This window comes from Narcine bancroftii, chromosome 5, assembly GCF_036971445.1.
Source record: "Narcine bancroftii isolate sNarBan1 chromosome 5, sNarBan1.hap1, whole genome shotgun sequence".
NCBI lineage: Eukaryota > Metazoa > Chordata > Chondrichthyes > Torpediniformes > Narcinidae > Narcine > Narcine bancroftii.
This window is the reverse complement of record NC_091473.1, coordinates 221,357,782-221,373,908: the sequence shown is the minus strand read 5'-3', so window position 1 is coordinate 221,373,908 and position 16,127 is coordinate 221,357,782. Positions and strand designations below refer to the sequence as shown.

The window sequence follows — 16,127 nt, the reverse complement described above, 5'->3', positions numbered from 1 at the left end:
CATGAAAGACCCCAACAATGAAGACGCTGTTTACATCCGGTACCGCACGGATGGCAGTCTCTTCAATCTGAGGCGCCTTCAAGCTCACACCAAGACACAAGAGAAACTTGTCCGTGAACTACTCTTTGCAGACGATGCCACTTTAGTTGCCCATTCAGAGCCAGCTCTTCAGCGCTTGACGTCCTGCTTTGCGGAAACTGCCAAAGTGTTTGGCCTGGAAGTCAGCCTGAAGAAAACTGAGGTCCTCCATCAGCCAGCTCCCCACCATGACTACCAGCCCCCCCCCCCCCCCCACATCTCCATCGGGCACACAAAACTCAAAACGGTCAACCAGTTTACCTATCTCGGCTGCACCATATCATCAGATGCAAGGATCGACAATGAGATAGACAACAGACTCGCCAAGGCAAATAGCGCCTTTGGAAGACTACACAAAAGAGTCTGGAAAAGCAACCAACTGAAAAACCTCACAAAGATAAGCGTATACAGAGCCGTTGTCATACCCACACTCCTGTTCGGCTCCGAATCATGGGTCCTCTACAGGCATCACCTACGGCTCCTAGAACGCTTCCACCAGCGTTGTCTCCGCTCCATCCTTAACATCCATTGGAGCGCTTTCATCCCTAACGTCAAAGTACTCGAGATGGCAGAGGTCGACAGCATCGAGTCCACGCTGCTGAAGATCCAGCTGCGCTGGGTGGGTCACGTCTCCAGAATGGAGGACCATCGCCTTCCCAAGATCGTGTTATATGGCGAGCTCTCCACTGGCCACCGTGACAGAGGTGCACCAAAGAAAAGGTACAAGGACTGCCTAAAGAAATCTCTTGGTGCCTGCCACATTGACCACCGCCAGTGGGCTGATATCGCCTCAAACCGTGCATCTTGGCGCCTCACAGTTAGGCGGGCAGCAACCTCCTTTGAAGAAGACCGCAGAGCCCACCTCACTGACAAAAGGCAAAGGAGGAAAAACCCAACACCCAACCCCAACCAACCATTTTTCCCCTGCAGCTGCTGCAACCGTGTCTGCCTGTCCCGCATCGGACTTGTCAGCCACAAATGAGCCTGCAGCTGACGTGGACTTTTACCCCCTCCATAAATCTTCGTCCGCGAAGTCATGCCAAAGAAGAAGAATGGAATGAGTGAAAGTGATCGCTTGTGGAAATTAATTCACTTTGCATAACAGATGTCGCGATAGAGATTGGCACTAGTCTGTTTAATTAATTGGTATTATTTTCTTTGACCCCCTATCCGCTGTATAAGTCATGAAATACAATGTATTGTAAACTTTCCTGGAGTGCTATTGGGCAGATGAGACACGAATCATTCTTTTGGGCATCGTATTCATTAGGGGCAAAAAAGCACGGTCCCATTATTAAAACTAATACGGTATCTGATACATGAGTTTATTTCCCCCACCCCGAGGATTTGAAAGCTTGTATGCAATTTTCTTCCTTTTTATTTATTAATGTGAAGGGCACTTTTTTGGACTAGAAGTAATCATTTGTTTGCTGTCAGTCAATGTTAATCAAATGCAGGTTTAATTCTGATTTCTGTTCTCTCATTTTATTACCTATTCTTGTTCTGGTTAGTACTTACGATGTTAATAATTGCTATCTTGCCCGCCGATTGGGTGTTATTTGAGTACAGACAATATGACCACTTTTAAAAGAACACCGGAGAATTTAAATGACAGCACTGCGGCATTTGAAAAGTTATATTGCGAAAGAAATGTTATTGGCAAAGTAAACATGAAATAAAGCTGCATAGATTTGGTAATGCACCAAAAGATTGTGGCAAAATAAAATTAAACCAAGAACGTCATCAATATTACCCTATTTCGGCCAAATCTCTCAGGGTAGAATTTTGAATCTAATGAATAAATTGCAGTAGATGGAATTGCAGCCTTGTGTGTGTGTGTGTGTGTGTGTGTGTGTGTGTGTGTGTGTGTGTGTGTGTGTGTGTGTGTGTGTGTGTGTGTGTGTGTGTGTGTGTGTGTAGATATACACTGTAGAGAGAGAGAAATACTGTATATATAGAGAGATAGACAGATAGATTTATGTCCTGTAAAAATAGAATTCATATATAAGCACTGACCAGTTGAGGAACTGCAATCTTCAGAGCACGATATGAGACTCAGTCTTTAATTAGTAATGAGAAAAAAGATTCTTAAATACATTATCAACCTTTTGGACTCTTTTGGCTGAATGGATTAGAATTAATCAAGGATCAACATTCTCACTGCTTCTATCAGGAAAGAGGTATTGATGCCACAAAACTCACACCACCAGGTTCAGGAACAGCTGCTACCCCTCCACCACCAGACTCCTCAACGACAAACTCAAACAGAGACTCATTTAAGGACCCTTAATTGTGCACTTTATTGATTTTCTTTTTGTTCTCTCTGTATTGCACAGTCAATTTACATTTGTTATCTGTTTACAGTGATTTGTTTGTTTACAGGTTTACGCTGTGCACAGGTTTTTTTTTGTACTACCAATTAATGATAATTCTGCCACACCCGCAGGAAAAAGGAATCTCAGGGTTGTATGTGATGTCATATATGTACCCTGACAATAAATCTGAAAAGTATGAACAAGTTTTCATTGGCCAATAGTTAAATGTAATTTGGATTATATTTTGACCTAGGCAATACACTTCTCTGGTTAATTGAATTCTCCTCACAAAGGGAACTCCCAGTGATACTGATGTTTGGGTGTGTTGGGCACTTTTAAGTGTGAAGGTCAGTGGTTGCATTCTCTCTTTTAAGTCGAAGATGTTGCTTTATACTTCTGATGTGAATGTTACTTGTAACACATGTGGCAATGCATGAATGTTGTCTGTCCTTAAACGTGGGTGCCAACGTTTCCTTCATTTGGTGTGGAGTTGAAAATAACATTTAATATGATGTTACTGTTTACTATAATTGTGGTAACATTTGATGCTGAATTTCATGACCATATTGAATTTAACCTTTAAGTTCATATGAAGTTCAAAAATTAAATAAAATTGAACTTGCGTCAGAGCCACCTCAATTAGTTACAGTGCTGTTCATCAAAGTACATTCAGAATAAAAACGAGTGGCCAAACCCAGTTAAATATGGGCCCAAAAAGGTGGAGTAACATTGGCAGAAGGTCTTAACATGCCCATAGAGGTAGACAAAGGAGAAAACAAGAGGTAGTAGAGGAACATCAGTCTTCATTGTTGTTGACATTTCCAGACATGCAAGGAGCAGGCAGCAGGAAACAGAAGAACAGTGATGCACCCGTCTCAGTGCTCGGGCCTCCGGACAAACAAAGAGCAGGCAGTAGGAAACAGGTATAAGTGTTTCATTTCCCAGACAAGGCCCAGTATCCTGCTAGTATTTAATAAATAGAAAGAAGTGTCCGTAAATGGTTATATGGTTAAGTGCCTTGAATGGGAGACCTCTGTGATTGGGAGCATTCTGCGTGGTTTGGCTGAAGAACATCTTCAATATCTCACTGCAGCAGTCCACAGTTTAAGCAGGATTTAAGGTAGCCCTAGAAAACGACGGTAACTGAACTAAACTACTACCGCTGAATGTCACAAACCTGATCGTTCATGAAATGCTTTAAGCGACCGGTAATGGAACACAAGACATTGAACCTGTTCCAGTTTGCCTACCCTCCAAACCTGTCCACGGATAATAACAATTGACCTTCCTCTCCAACCTGGCTCATCTAGAGAACAATGCCCCCCATGCCAGGCTGTTTTTCATTGATTCCAGCCCGCAAAGGCTGGTGGTTAAACTATTCTAAACTCCAACTCTGCAAATTGGATTCTGGACCGCGTTACCAAAGTCAATCCGAGTTGGTTTCAAAACCTGAAGCTGCATCACGCTGAGCACAGGCGCACCTCAGAGCTGTGTGGTCAGGCCGCTACTGTTCACGCTGTTGACTCCCGCTGGAACTGCCAGATTCAGTTGTCACAGAATCGTCAAGTTTCCGGATGATGTAACAGTAGTTGGCCTCATGGAAAAAATGAATGATCGGCTTTGAGAGAGAAGGTTAAGCCGCTCGTGAAAGGGTATGAGAACAACCTGAACAACAACGTGAGCAAAACAAAAGAGATAATTGTAGACTTCAGAAAGTTGAAGGTCGAATATTCTCAATTATTCTACAACGGTTCCGTCGTGGAGAGAATAGAAAGCATAAAGTTCCTTGTGGGAATAGAAAAGACGGCCTATCCCAGACCTATAACATCTCCTCATTAGTTAGGAAGGCACAGCAGAGCCTCCACGCCCAAAAAGAATAGAAGAGAGCAAAACTACTGGCCTCCATGTGGACAGTTTACAGAAGCACAACTCGGTGTTGCCTCGTTGCCTGGTTTGGTAGCCGTAAAGCATTGGACCGCAAGTCAGTACAGAGGACCATCAAAACAGCCGAGAGTATCACTGAGGTCACCCTCTCCTCTATTGACGACATTTACTGGGTGCGTAAATGTTATCAATAGGAATTAAAGAATTATTGAGGACCCTTTCCATTCAGCATACACTACCGACAAGAATCAACATCATCTGGACTGCCAGGCTGGGAAATGTGTGTGCCTGTGTGTCTGAGCTCTGAGAGAGAGAGAGAAAGAGAAAGAGAGAGAGAGAGAGAGATATTATTGTGCACTGTGTATTGTGTGTGAATACGTGTGCACCATAATCAGGAGAAGCGCTGTTTCGTCAGGTTGTAAATGTAGAGTCAGATGATAAATTCGAAACTGTTACTTCCTCAGTTTCAGAATCCTGCGGTGGTGTCTAATTTTGTGTTTAGATGTGCGTCTCTGTGTTATTTTCAAGTCACTTTTTGGTTCGAGAATTCTTTATGAATAAAAAGTGATTTCTCTGAGTGAGATTCTTTTTTGCTTGAAGTTTTTGTGTGTCTGAATTGATTATTGGAGATTCGTCGTTATTCTGAGGTGCTAAAGAATATTCGCACAACATTAGATCCAACTTCTTTAATGTGGAACCTCTGTTCAGGGTTGTGGCAGCGATTCCATGCTTTAGACTAGAGACTTCTACTTCAATATAATCAAAGTGAAGTCTTTCCCCTCAACCCAGTGACAGCAATATAAAGGAGAAATTTGAAACAGTAACAAACGAAGTCGATCAAAGACTGGAGATTCATTCAACTGGTTTATTTATTCATTAGTCGAATGATTGAATTTACAGGGTATTTCACCGCAGTCTTGAACTGTTCTCTGAACTTTGACTGGGTTATCGCATAAATGAATGTGTTTGTGCAACAACTTAAGTTGAGCAGTATAAATCCGACTTCTTCCGATACATATTTGGATGGAGTATAATTAATTGGATCTATTCCTGCTATGATATAGTACAAGAAATCTGTCACATATACCATCCATAACAGTATGAAGCTGCCGGACAAGGTAAAGAGCAAGATCACTGATCTTCGTCTACTTTCCGTTTCTGGGTCACGGCGATTCTGGTTTCTCAGCCCCTTACGGACTCGACTCACTGCTAAAATGTATCTCACTGTCAGTGCGTTGAGCAATAAAATTAAACCAAATGGGAGCAATGGACAAAGAATCGCATCGAACCACTCAAACCCCATCCATCCTGGTTCAAGGAAAATATTTTTTTTATCCTTGCAACCCCGCGGCACATTGTCGATTGTCACCCAGGGCTCTAGCGTAAAGTAAAATGGCACATTTTTTACGCATATCAGAATTGTGATTGTTCCTAGAATTATAATCGCTGTTTTTCCAGTGCAATAGTTTGCTTTCAGTTTCTGACAACAAATGGCGACAAATCGGTCGAAGGTGAAAGTGACAGTGAACCAGACAGAGCAGTCTGTGGCTGCACAACTCAGGGCGTATAGAGCACTGCAGACAGGCGTGATGTCCAAGAAGTTCCTTATAAAGTAATAATCAACGATCCTCCACAAAATGACAGCAGTAATAATGGTCAGCAGGTCCGCCACTGCCATCGCTACCAGGTAGCATGTGGTACAAGTGGAGAGCCCACATTTACTCCGGGACAAGATCACAATCGCCACTAAATTCACTGCAAAATATAGAAAAGGAAAAGTCTTTGTTAGTTTCCATATCTAACACTGCATGCTAATTAGGGTAACTCTCCAAAGGCTTGTCAATGGTGGCTATTCCAACAGAATTCAAACAGGGGATTAAAGGAAAGGGGGAAAATAACATTCAACCGAGAAATTGGATGGAAATTTGTAGGTTCTGCTCGTGCTCCAACAAGGCAGGGAAATATTAACTTTTTGGGGGTCTAAAAGTGGTTTCGCAGACATCGTATTTTGAAGTTGTGGCATCGATCCTGGTACAGAAAAGCAAAAACTATCCTGGCACTAGATTTAAAAAAAACACTGTTACTGTTGTGTGGATCGTTAACGGGTTATCGAGCTGAATGAGTTACAAGACCACCATGAAGAACTCCTGCTTAGCCATCCGACGCCCGCACTTCGCCAAATCTGATCACCTGGCGGTACTTTTACTTCCGGCTTACAAGCAGAGACTGAGAACTACAGCACTCGTGATTAAGACGGTGGAAGAATGGTACTGGATATTGGGGTAATTTGTAGCTGTGGAAAAAAAATGGTCAACAGCTGAATTGACCTTAACAATGCGCAAGTCTGCTAAAGAATAACTCCCGATAACATTTAAGTCTGCTAAAGAATATCTTTAGATAACTTTGTTTTCTAATAAATACTTTAACCACACTATGTTCTTTGAACACCCTTCACTTCCCGGGATGTGATCAACTCCTTCATATCATTGGAACCCATTCTGATGACTTTACAAACTAACTTGTTTGTATAAATTCGAGCTGTGCGACTGTGTAGTTCAGAGCTGAGCCCTGGCTGTTACAGGGACTGTTCTCCGAGATATTTCATTCTAATAAAGTCTCCTGAAGTTGACGCTGAAGCTCCGTCCTCGTAGTTATTTCTCCTCGACAGTAGCTTGGATTAAATTTAAACGTTTTTGAGAAATATTCACATGAATCAGGCAATGAAATAAAGGTTTCATCAAAATGTAATTGAAGAGTAGTGGAAAGCCAAAAAAATGCAAAACAAATGAAAGATCCAGCTTTTGATTTTTTTTTAATAGAGAGCAAAAAGTCAGGGTGAAATTGCAACATGAAGTAAAATTCAAACAGCTGACATCTTGCCTATCACAATACTTTTCAATGTTGGTGGTCAATATTTTCAACGCTTCCGGTTCATTTTGCAGCGTCATTTCTCTGGGTTTATTCCAGTGCTTCATCAAATTGCCTGCACTGGAAGCCATTGCTCCAAGTATTCGCTGATTATTGCAAAGAAATTACATCCATTCGCAAACACCTAGTAGAGCCCACCTCACTGACAAAAGGCAAAGGAGGAAAAACCCAACACCCAACCCCAACCAACCAATTTTCCCCTGCAACCGCTGCAATCGTGTCTGCCTGTCCCGCATCGGACTTGTCAGCCACAAACGAGCCTGCAGCTGACGTGGACTTTTTACCCCCTCCATAAATCTTCGTCCGCGAAGCCAAGCCAAAGAAAGAGTAGGAATATGTAGGAACTCGACAACAATCGAAAATGGGCTAATAAGTAACGAGAATTTGCAGCAAGGAGCCAGTCGTCTCCTGCCTTCTCTGACATTACAAAGCAATGTTGCATGAAAATTGTTCTGTTACTCGGCTCATATCCATTCCTCTGATGTCCAATAAAATCCATTGGTTTCTGCTTTGAATTAATTCAACAGCCAAACAGCACTATAACCCTTCGGTCAATAATTCCAACGATTCCTTCTCTAAGGTAATGTTTCATCTTCGCTGTCACGTTCCTGGACACCTCAATTCAAGGGAAAAAAAAATATCTTCTACGTCTGACTTTTCAAATCCGGGCAGAATTAAAGGTTTCAATGAATATACTTCCTTCAATCTCAATAAATCAAAGAGCAACCTTGATTAATAATATCTCAAAAGTCGAACAATCAATGTGTTGAAACTTCGATACAATATGTATCAGTCCTTAAACCCGATTGCAATATTTCACTTGGCGTCACCTTAGGCCACCAATATATTTTCAGTACTCTTGGTCCCAAATCTCGTCAATAAAGACAAACGTGCATGTTGTCATTCCAGTCGCTTACTGTGATCTGTTGGAATCTAGGGGTTAAAACATTATGAAAGAAATGATTAATTAATAATTTTATGTTTACTGCATGGTTCAGGGAAAAAGAGGAATGTGATTAAGTGGCAATCACAGCATGGAGCAAAGTTGGCTGAGCAAAATTGTCTGCTCCCAAATACAGGGAGAGGAAATGCATAAAACGATTTAGGAGGAATGCTCAAACTGAGGAGGTGGTGGGTAGCACAGGAGACACAGGGCAGACCAGAACAAAGAATGGCCTGCAAGAAACTAAGTGAATGGAAAACCAGTCTAGGAGGAAGATTAAGGCATGAGGAGGTGTTAAAGAGAACAGCAGAAATTGGCCAGACAGGAACAGAATGGTGATTAGAAATATCTGGGGATGAATTAATTTCTGATCAAAACAACAGGATAGTCTGGCCTGGAGGATTAAGATGGGAGTGCTACACCCCAGATATCTGCAAAACAGGAGATGACTTGTGATAACCCTTATGCAAAAAAATCTAGCAAAGGAAGACAACTTTTGTTCTGGGTTGATCTATATAAACTGAGCCAACTGGACAATAGGGGTCAGTCTTGGGGAATAGCTCACTGTGCAGGTGACCTATGAACTAATGACTGACCCAGAGCTCTGTTAAGTTTTATTCTTGTGCTGTGTAATAAACTGACTGTTGAACCGAATACCTTCTCCTATCACTTCATTCAAAGAACACGCTGGACTCAGACTACACATAGACTAAATTAAGAGTAAGGTAAAGCCAGAGTCCGACAGATCACACAATATTTTTATCAGTAATGCATCACGGGAATAACTTGAACCCATGAATAGTAACTTCTGCGCCGATCAAATTAGTCCGCCATTGTATTTGCTTTTCTATCAAACAACTTTCTTCGTTTTCCACTTTATATTCTACTTGTCTTATTCCGGCATTCATTCATCTGCCCATCTGCTTAGAAGCCTCTGAGCATTCTCCCCGAAAAACAGACTGTGAGGCAACTCTGCATAGTCAGAAACCATGATGTAGGTGGCACTTTTGTCAGTCGTAAATATTAACGAGAGAGATTATGAGGAAATGGGTTTCTGCAACACTCACAACGAAACCGCATTAATGGTTGTATCAAACGAGAAAAGAATTATTTAAAATATAATTATCTTAATCGACGATAGCATGTTGCCCGCGATTAAAAATGGTTATAAATACCTTTCAGAAAGCCTTCCGAAAATGTACAAAACGCACCATCCAGTTAACTGCTACCGCCCTCTTATTTATAATTATGAATACAATGTCGAAATACCTACTCCCTGGTTTAACAAACAAATTTTTCTTTCGATAAAATAGTTTTGGTTCTCCGAAGTCACACCATCAATTCTAACTGTCCTGTTTACCAGTTCTTTCGTAAAATATCCCACATAGCCTTTCAAACGTTGATGTGACTTGAATTCGCCTATAACTTGTTATCTGTCTCTGTCTGTCTCTATCTATCTCTATCTGCCTGCAGAGAATAAACGATTGCAAATGATTGCTCATCTATTCTATGTGATTATTCTGGGATCGAGCATTTTATTGTCACTTACCAGGAACACCAATGATGGCAAGGATCATAAAGTATATTTTCTTGACACTGTTGATTGTTTCGAACATATTTGAACGCTTTGTTTCGGACTATGGGCAATGACTCTTCGTGAAGCTCGCTCTTGATGCAATCCTTGAAGTTAATATTTCTGCAGAGGATGTTCTCCACTGGGATTTGGAGCATCGCTCGATTTATTTGTAAAATGTTGAATAAACATATTGCGACATCTTGCTGGCACACCGTTATACCTAAATTGAACTGGAAATTTGTAAAAAGAATTCACAACATTTTGGAATATTCGTCAATGAAATGTGTAGATTTTTGTCTTGTCTTTGTGGAAATAAAATTCTAAGTTAGAGCTGAGCGACAATATAGTGGAAAAAGGTCTACTCCTTTCTCATTGAGGCAATTCAGAAACGATACGCATAAATATGGGTTGTGTCAATAACAGTTCATAATGAAATTAATGTAAGTATTGTTGGCCATACATTGTAAAATTGGACATTCAAACCAATGCACAGCTGTGGTCTCGGTGAATCTTAAAATGGACAAACGCATCTCTTTCCTCTGTTTACGGTAGATAATTAATTTAATTATCTTATCTGAGTGGTTCCTGGTTTACTCACTGCCTCTAGAATTTGCAGGGGGTGAGAATGCGAGAAAATTAAGAGAATAAATTTGAATTAGTGCAGGATTAGGAACTTTACCACGAACCTGGTCTCATTCATGCTGGGTGACTGGAAGAAATCTCTGATGTCACGCCTACAAAGAAAACCATTTCAATATCACCAGTAATCGCCAGTTATCTGTATACTTGTTGCAAATGCAAAACAATCAATTGAACCAAACTTGCGACCCAGTACCATCGCGTTATCTGATAATGTCGTCAGGAATAATGCAGCCCCTCGAGAGAATAATTAAAAGGGAATTCCTAAATTTGAGAACAAACTAATACAGTCTCTCTCGTTCACAAAATTTCCCAAAACCGAGGGAATGCATAAATTAAAATGCAACACAAAAATGTTCCCTGCCTCAATTTTAACACTGGCTACCAAATCGATTTAATTATCGAAGATAACAAACCTTTTCAATTTCAATTGAAAATAGAAAACATCTCCCATGTCTCTCGCTGAAACTAATCCAGCTGCAAAACCTTGTTCGAATGCACGAATTCTAGGTTTTGGAATATAACAAGATTCTTGCATTACTTTTTTTAATGAATGAACAGCACACTTATATTAGGCGCTCCTCCAATAAACAAATCAAAAGGCCACCATAACATAACCCAATATTTCAGGAATGTAGCGCGCTGATCAATAAAACAGTATTTGACACCATTACAGGCTCTCGCCGGTAACGTTTGGATCTGATAAAATAAACTCAACGGATTAAGAATAACTATTGAAACTACTTTGAATAACTTGTCTGTCACCACGAGAGTCTTTAATTGATAGGGTATTTCCAGGTGAAAAGGGAGTGTACAGCGGTTAACACAATTCATTCTTCACGAATTTGGAATGTGTTCAAAAGAATCGAGAAGAATTTTTATATACAAAATTTGACAGGAATCTCTTAATATTTGGATATGAATTTGGAATGCTCAGCCACAGAGGTACTTCAATATATGATGAAAGTAAGTATAAATATAAATTAGATGAGAGTAAAAAGGCTACTAATTATTTTTAAAAAAGAGAAACAAAATTTTCCATTTACGTCCAAAAAATGACATTGACTATCACAGATTGGTTATGATTAAGGTAGCACTTGAAGGTTCAAGAGCCTGGAAGTTGTGGTTTAAAACTTTTCTTGAACCTATAGGTACCGGAATTCAGGTACCTATACCTTTTACGTGAAGGTGGCGCAGAGGTGAGATCGTTTATGACATGATGACATTGATGGCTTTTTGAAGCCGCGCTTCACAGAGATGTCTTCAATTGATAGGCAATCGGTGAGAAAAGTGGGTAGATTTAGTTTCCAAATCAAGATGTGATGTAAACATCGATATACTTCCTCAGTACCATGGAACCATAGGCCACTGCAGCGCAGAAACTGCCCATCTAGTCTGTGCCAAAAGATTTATTACACCTACTCCCAGCAACCTGCACACGGGTGATAGTCCTCCATGCAAATTCCATCCATTCTCACCGTCGTCTGCGTGAAGTTCCCCTCAAACTTTTCACGTTTCACCTTTAACGCGTCTCACCCAACCTCAGTGGGAAATAAGTGTTTGAATTGACCCTTTCTATACCCCTCAAAAATGTGTATACCTCTATCAAACTTCCCCCATTCTCGGACGTCCAAACTGTTCACTATTCCTGTACAACTCAGCTCTTCAAGTCCTGGCAACATCTTATATATTTCAATATGGCTGTAGAGGTTTGACAGAATATTAGACACGCCAAATCTCCCCGGACTTCTTAGAAAGTAGAGGCGTTGGTGAGCCTTATGCAGACTTCTCTCCGTGTGATACCATGTGATATCTTCCGAAATGTCGATGCATAGCTCGTTGGATCAGCAAGCTTTCTTCACTGCTGTCTCCCTGATGAAGACAGGCCTCCTTTCCAAATGTTCACAATAAACTACTTGGGCTTGCTGAATTTGAGAATAGGATTGTTGCCCTGGCACCGGATAATCAGATTCGTGAACTCCATTCTGTCTTGTGACTCATTGTTTCCCGTTATCCGGCCAACAATTCCGGTTGTCAGCGAATTTATGAGTGGCATTGGAAGAAAACTTCGATATGCATTTGTGGCTGCAGCGGGACCAGTTCAGTGGTTTAAGCAGTCTTGTTCCGCCCTGTCACTGTTCAGCGAGAAGGAGTCATGCTGCCAGTCCTCTTTTACGTTTAGGCTGCAGAGATCCTCAACCCTGCAGAACCCTGAATTTACTGTTCGTTTAGTTGGTGTGATGGTGTTGAATGCCGAACTGTAGTCAATGAACTTCATTCTGATCTAGATGTTTATGTGGTATAGATAATCGAAAGCAAAATGGAGTGCAAAAGAGATGTCATCCGCTGCGGACTTTTTGAGACGGTAGGCGAATTGAAGTGGGTCCGAGTCCTTGTGAATCGAGTGAAACACTAAGGTCTGCAGAAACACAGAAATGCTGGAGGAACTCAGGCCCGAAACGACGGTAATACACTTTTACGGCCCATGGGCACTGCTAAGACCTGCTGAATTCCTCTGTGTTTTTCCCGGGTCCTCCTGAGGCAGGAGTCGATTCTCTATATCAAAATTTCTTAAAGCATTTCATCACGGTAATCAGATAATCAGTGGTCGATGATGAAGGGAACCTTATTCTTCTTGAGTACTGGCATGACGAATGCTCTTTTGAAACAAGGGGGGAGCAGTTCAAGACTGGAAATGTTTGGTCATGAAGGTTAGGTACACATTGAAGGCCAAATGATGTCCCAGGATTCTCCCTCTTGAAAATATTTTTGCGTCAGCGGAGAACAAAGTCGCTATGGTCTAATGAGGGTGCACCATGCTTTCCTTTTCCACGCAAGTGTCCAGGCGTTGAGCTTGACGGGAAGGGATCTTTCGCGGGTTTTAACGGTACTTGGTTTCACCGTCTCGGGTTGTTATACAATGCAAACCTGGCACAACTGCTTCACCTCCATCCGTGCCTCCAGCACCGTACGGAATTGTAATTTTGCTTCGGTAATTCCCCCAGAATTATACCCGGTCTTCCTGAATGTCTCCAAATTGCATGACGCGAACGCACGGATCTTGACTTCGGGAAGTTGTGGATCTCTAGGCCCACGGATAACTTCATTGGAGCAACGCATTTTTCAATGAATTTGGTAACAGCTGTGGCATATTCAAGCAGATTCGCCACCGAGTCGTTCAACGTGGCCCAGACTACTGATTCCAGACAGCCTCCAATCCGACTTCTGCTTCCCCAGTGTAGCTATGCGTAGTCTTCTCTGCTTGATCATCGTTTTTCAGTTTTTTGCTGAATATTGTAACGGGAAGACTAACCAGTTGGTCTGAGTGTCTACTGACGCGGAATGGACCGATGCTCTGGTGTGTTCATCCCATGTTGATGCAGGAGGTAGCATGGAAGGGCCTCCTTTAACTAGCCCATAGACGTCCTCAGTGGTGACTGTATAGTCTTCAGGATCAAGGGTCAGTTTTGACGTATGGAGAGGGGAAATGTGGTTCTGCAATCAGGAAAGCTGGCGTGAATTCCCTCGGGAGATTGAAGGTTTAGAATTTCAGGGCTAGACGTTCCAGATAAGCGTAGCAGAAATTGGATCGGATCGCTAGGCCGGAAGACCAGAGAGAGTAACCCATGATGCTGACACCGCCGCCTCGCCCTTTAACTCCGCACACCGTCCGAGCCATGCATAATGGACCGAATCTTTAGAGTTGAGATAAGCCATGTCTCTGTGAATCAAGAGTACCTAGCAGTTCTTAACTACTTCTCGCACAGTCTTATTATCCTTTGATCTTCAATTTTATTCACCAGAGATCATTTTCGAAAAAAATACTGGGGTGGCGGTGTACTCCCGGGCGACCACGTTTTCGTCCCTCAGATTCGCGGGGGGAGTGTGGAGACAGCAGGGGGTATGAATATTAATGAATTAAAACGGATTTAAAGCGCGTCAGTTTCAGAATTGTTATTACTTGCTTGTCGTGGGGCTGTTTCGTCGATTTCAATGCGAGATCGTAAAATCGCTAATTCCTTTCAGTGCGGTAAGAGTTTGTTTTTCAGTTTTTATTTCGAAACGTGAGCAACCCACTCTGCTGCTTTCAAGGTGTCATCCTGGCTCTCTCTCTCTCTCTCTCTCTCTCTCTCTCTCTCTCTCTCCCTCCCCCTCCTCTCTCTCTCTCTCTCTCTCTCCCCCTCCTCTCTCTCTCTCTCTCTCTCTCTCTCTCTCTCTTCAAGAATATCTGTGGAAATGTAGATCATTGCAATGTACTGATGTATTGGAACTATGAGGATAAGTATTATAGTACGATTACAACGTATTTTCGAGGACTTGAATGGTTTGACGGTGCTTGCATTGAAACAGTGGAAGCCAGTTTTAAAAATGTTTCAGAGGAGGTGCTGAGGAGTTGAAATGGGTCCAGCGACTCTGGGAGGGGCACTTTGATGCATTCCATCACCAGGCCATCGAAACTTTTATAATGATGGAGGTCAATTCGACGGGGCAGTAGTTATTGAGGCCTATTACTGTCACCATCTTTGATAATGGGTTTTTGGTGGCAGTCTTGAAACCGGTGGGGACGACGGACCTCCAGTGACACGTTGAAGATATCCGTAAGGCTGATCTGCACAGTTATCTGGTCCCACTGCCTTGCATGGGTTATCTTCAGTTCAGTTGCGGCCTTACAAGGACTCCATTCATAATGGGACACAGAGCATTTTTGGCGTCAGCCTGTTCTTCTCCTTGAACCATGCATAGAAGATATTCCATCTGTTCAGAAGGAGGTGTGTCTTTAACTTGCAAGGTTGTTTTGTGATCTGTTAAGGTATTGATCCCTTGCCACATGTATTTCATCTTACCGGGGTCACACAGCTGTCTTTGGATCTTCTGTGCTTACCCATGCTTTGCCTTCTGGGTTGCACTGGAGAGTTTAGCCCTTGCTGATAGTGCCATTTTGTCTCCAGTCCTGGAGACAGCATCACCAGCTATGAGAAATGCCTGGACCTCCGCATTCAAGATTTTAGGTGGTTCTTTCACCTCATGATTTTACAGACACCACACCCTGATGCGTTTTCAATGCTTGCAACAGATTCTGTTGAAGCCAAGCTTCTCAATGATGCTGACTTCTAAACACAAGCAGAGCATGTGGTCATTTCAAGAAGGAAACACTTCTTGTCTAAGACGCACAATGCCCATATAGAAAAATTAAAGGAAAATCAATGTAGTGAATGATGAAAATTTGTGAGAAAAGAAGGCCTTATGACCACAAGACTGAGGAGCATAAATCAACTATTCAGCCCATCCATTCTCCCCTGCCATTCAATCACGAGCTGATCCATTTTCCCACTCGGCGCCCTGACATCTCCCAATAACCTTTGATGGCCTGTCAATCTCAGTCTTGCACCCAATGATGTGGTCTCCAGAACCGCTTGTGCCAACAAATTCTCTGCAAATTCCCTCTGGCCGAAGGTCCTAAGCATTTCTGTTTTAAGTGGAGGCCCTTCAATCCTTGTTTTTCCCTTTTGTCCTAGACTCTCCCACCATAGGAAACAGCCTTTCTGCATTCCATTCCTTTCAACATTCAAAATGTTTCAATGAAATCCCCTCTCATTCTCCTAAATTCCAATGAATCAGGCCAAGAGCAGTCAAGTGCTCCACATAATCCTTTCATTTTCCGAATCATCCCAGTGAACCTCCTTTGGATCCTCTCCAACCTCAGCACATCTTTTTGTAAATGAGGAGCCCAAAACTGCACAACTGAGGTCTCATCACTGTCTTA

The 16,127-nt window shown here is 42.1% G+C and overlaps 1 protein-coding gene across 1 annotated transcript in view; it reads right to left on the bottom strand.

Annotated features, from left to right (window-relative positions):
• Positions 1–5,142: 5,142 nt before the first annotated feature.
• Positions 5,143–16,127, bottom strand: part of LOC138762926 (probable G-protein coupled receptor 139) — a 43,481-nt gene continuing 32,496 nt past the window's right edge. Inside the window, exons 2-3 of the mRNA XM_069936435.1 lie at positions 9,698–9,954; positions 5,143–6,032 (exon numbers count right to left, since the gene is read on the bottom strand). Coding sequence (XP_069792536.1) covers positions 5,143–6,032; positions 9,698–9,764 — 957 coding nt within the window. The 5' untranslated portion in view covers positions 9,765–9,954. The remainder of the gene's footprint in view (positions 6,033–9,697; positions 9,955–16,127) is intronic.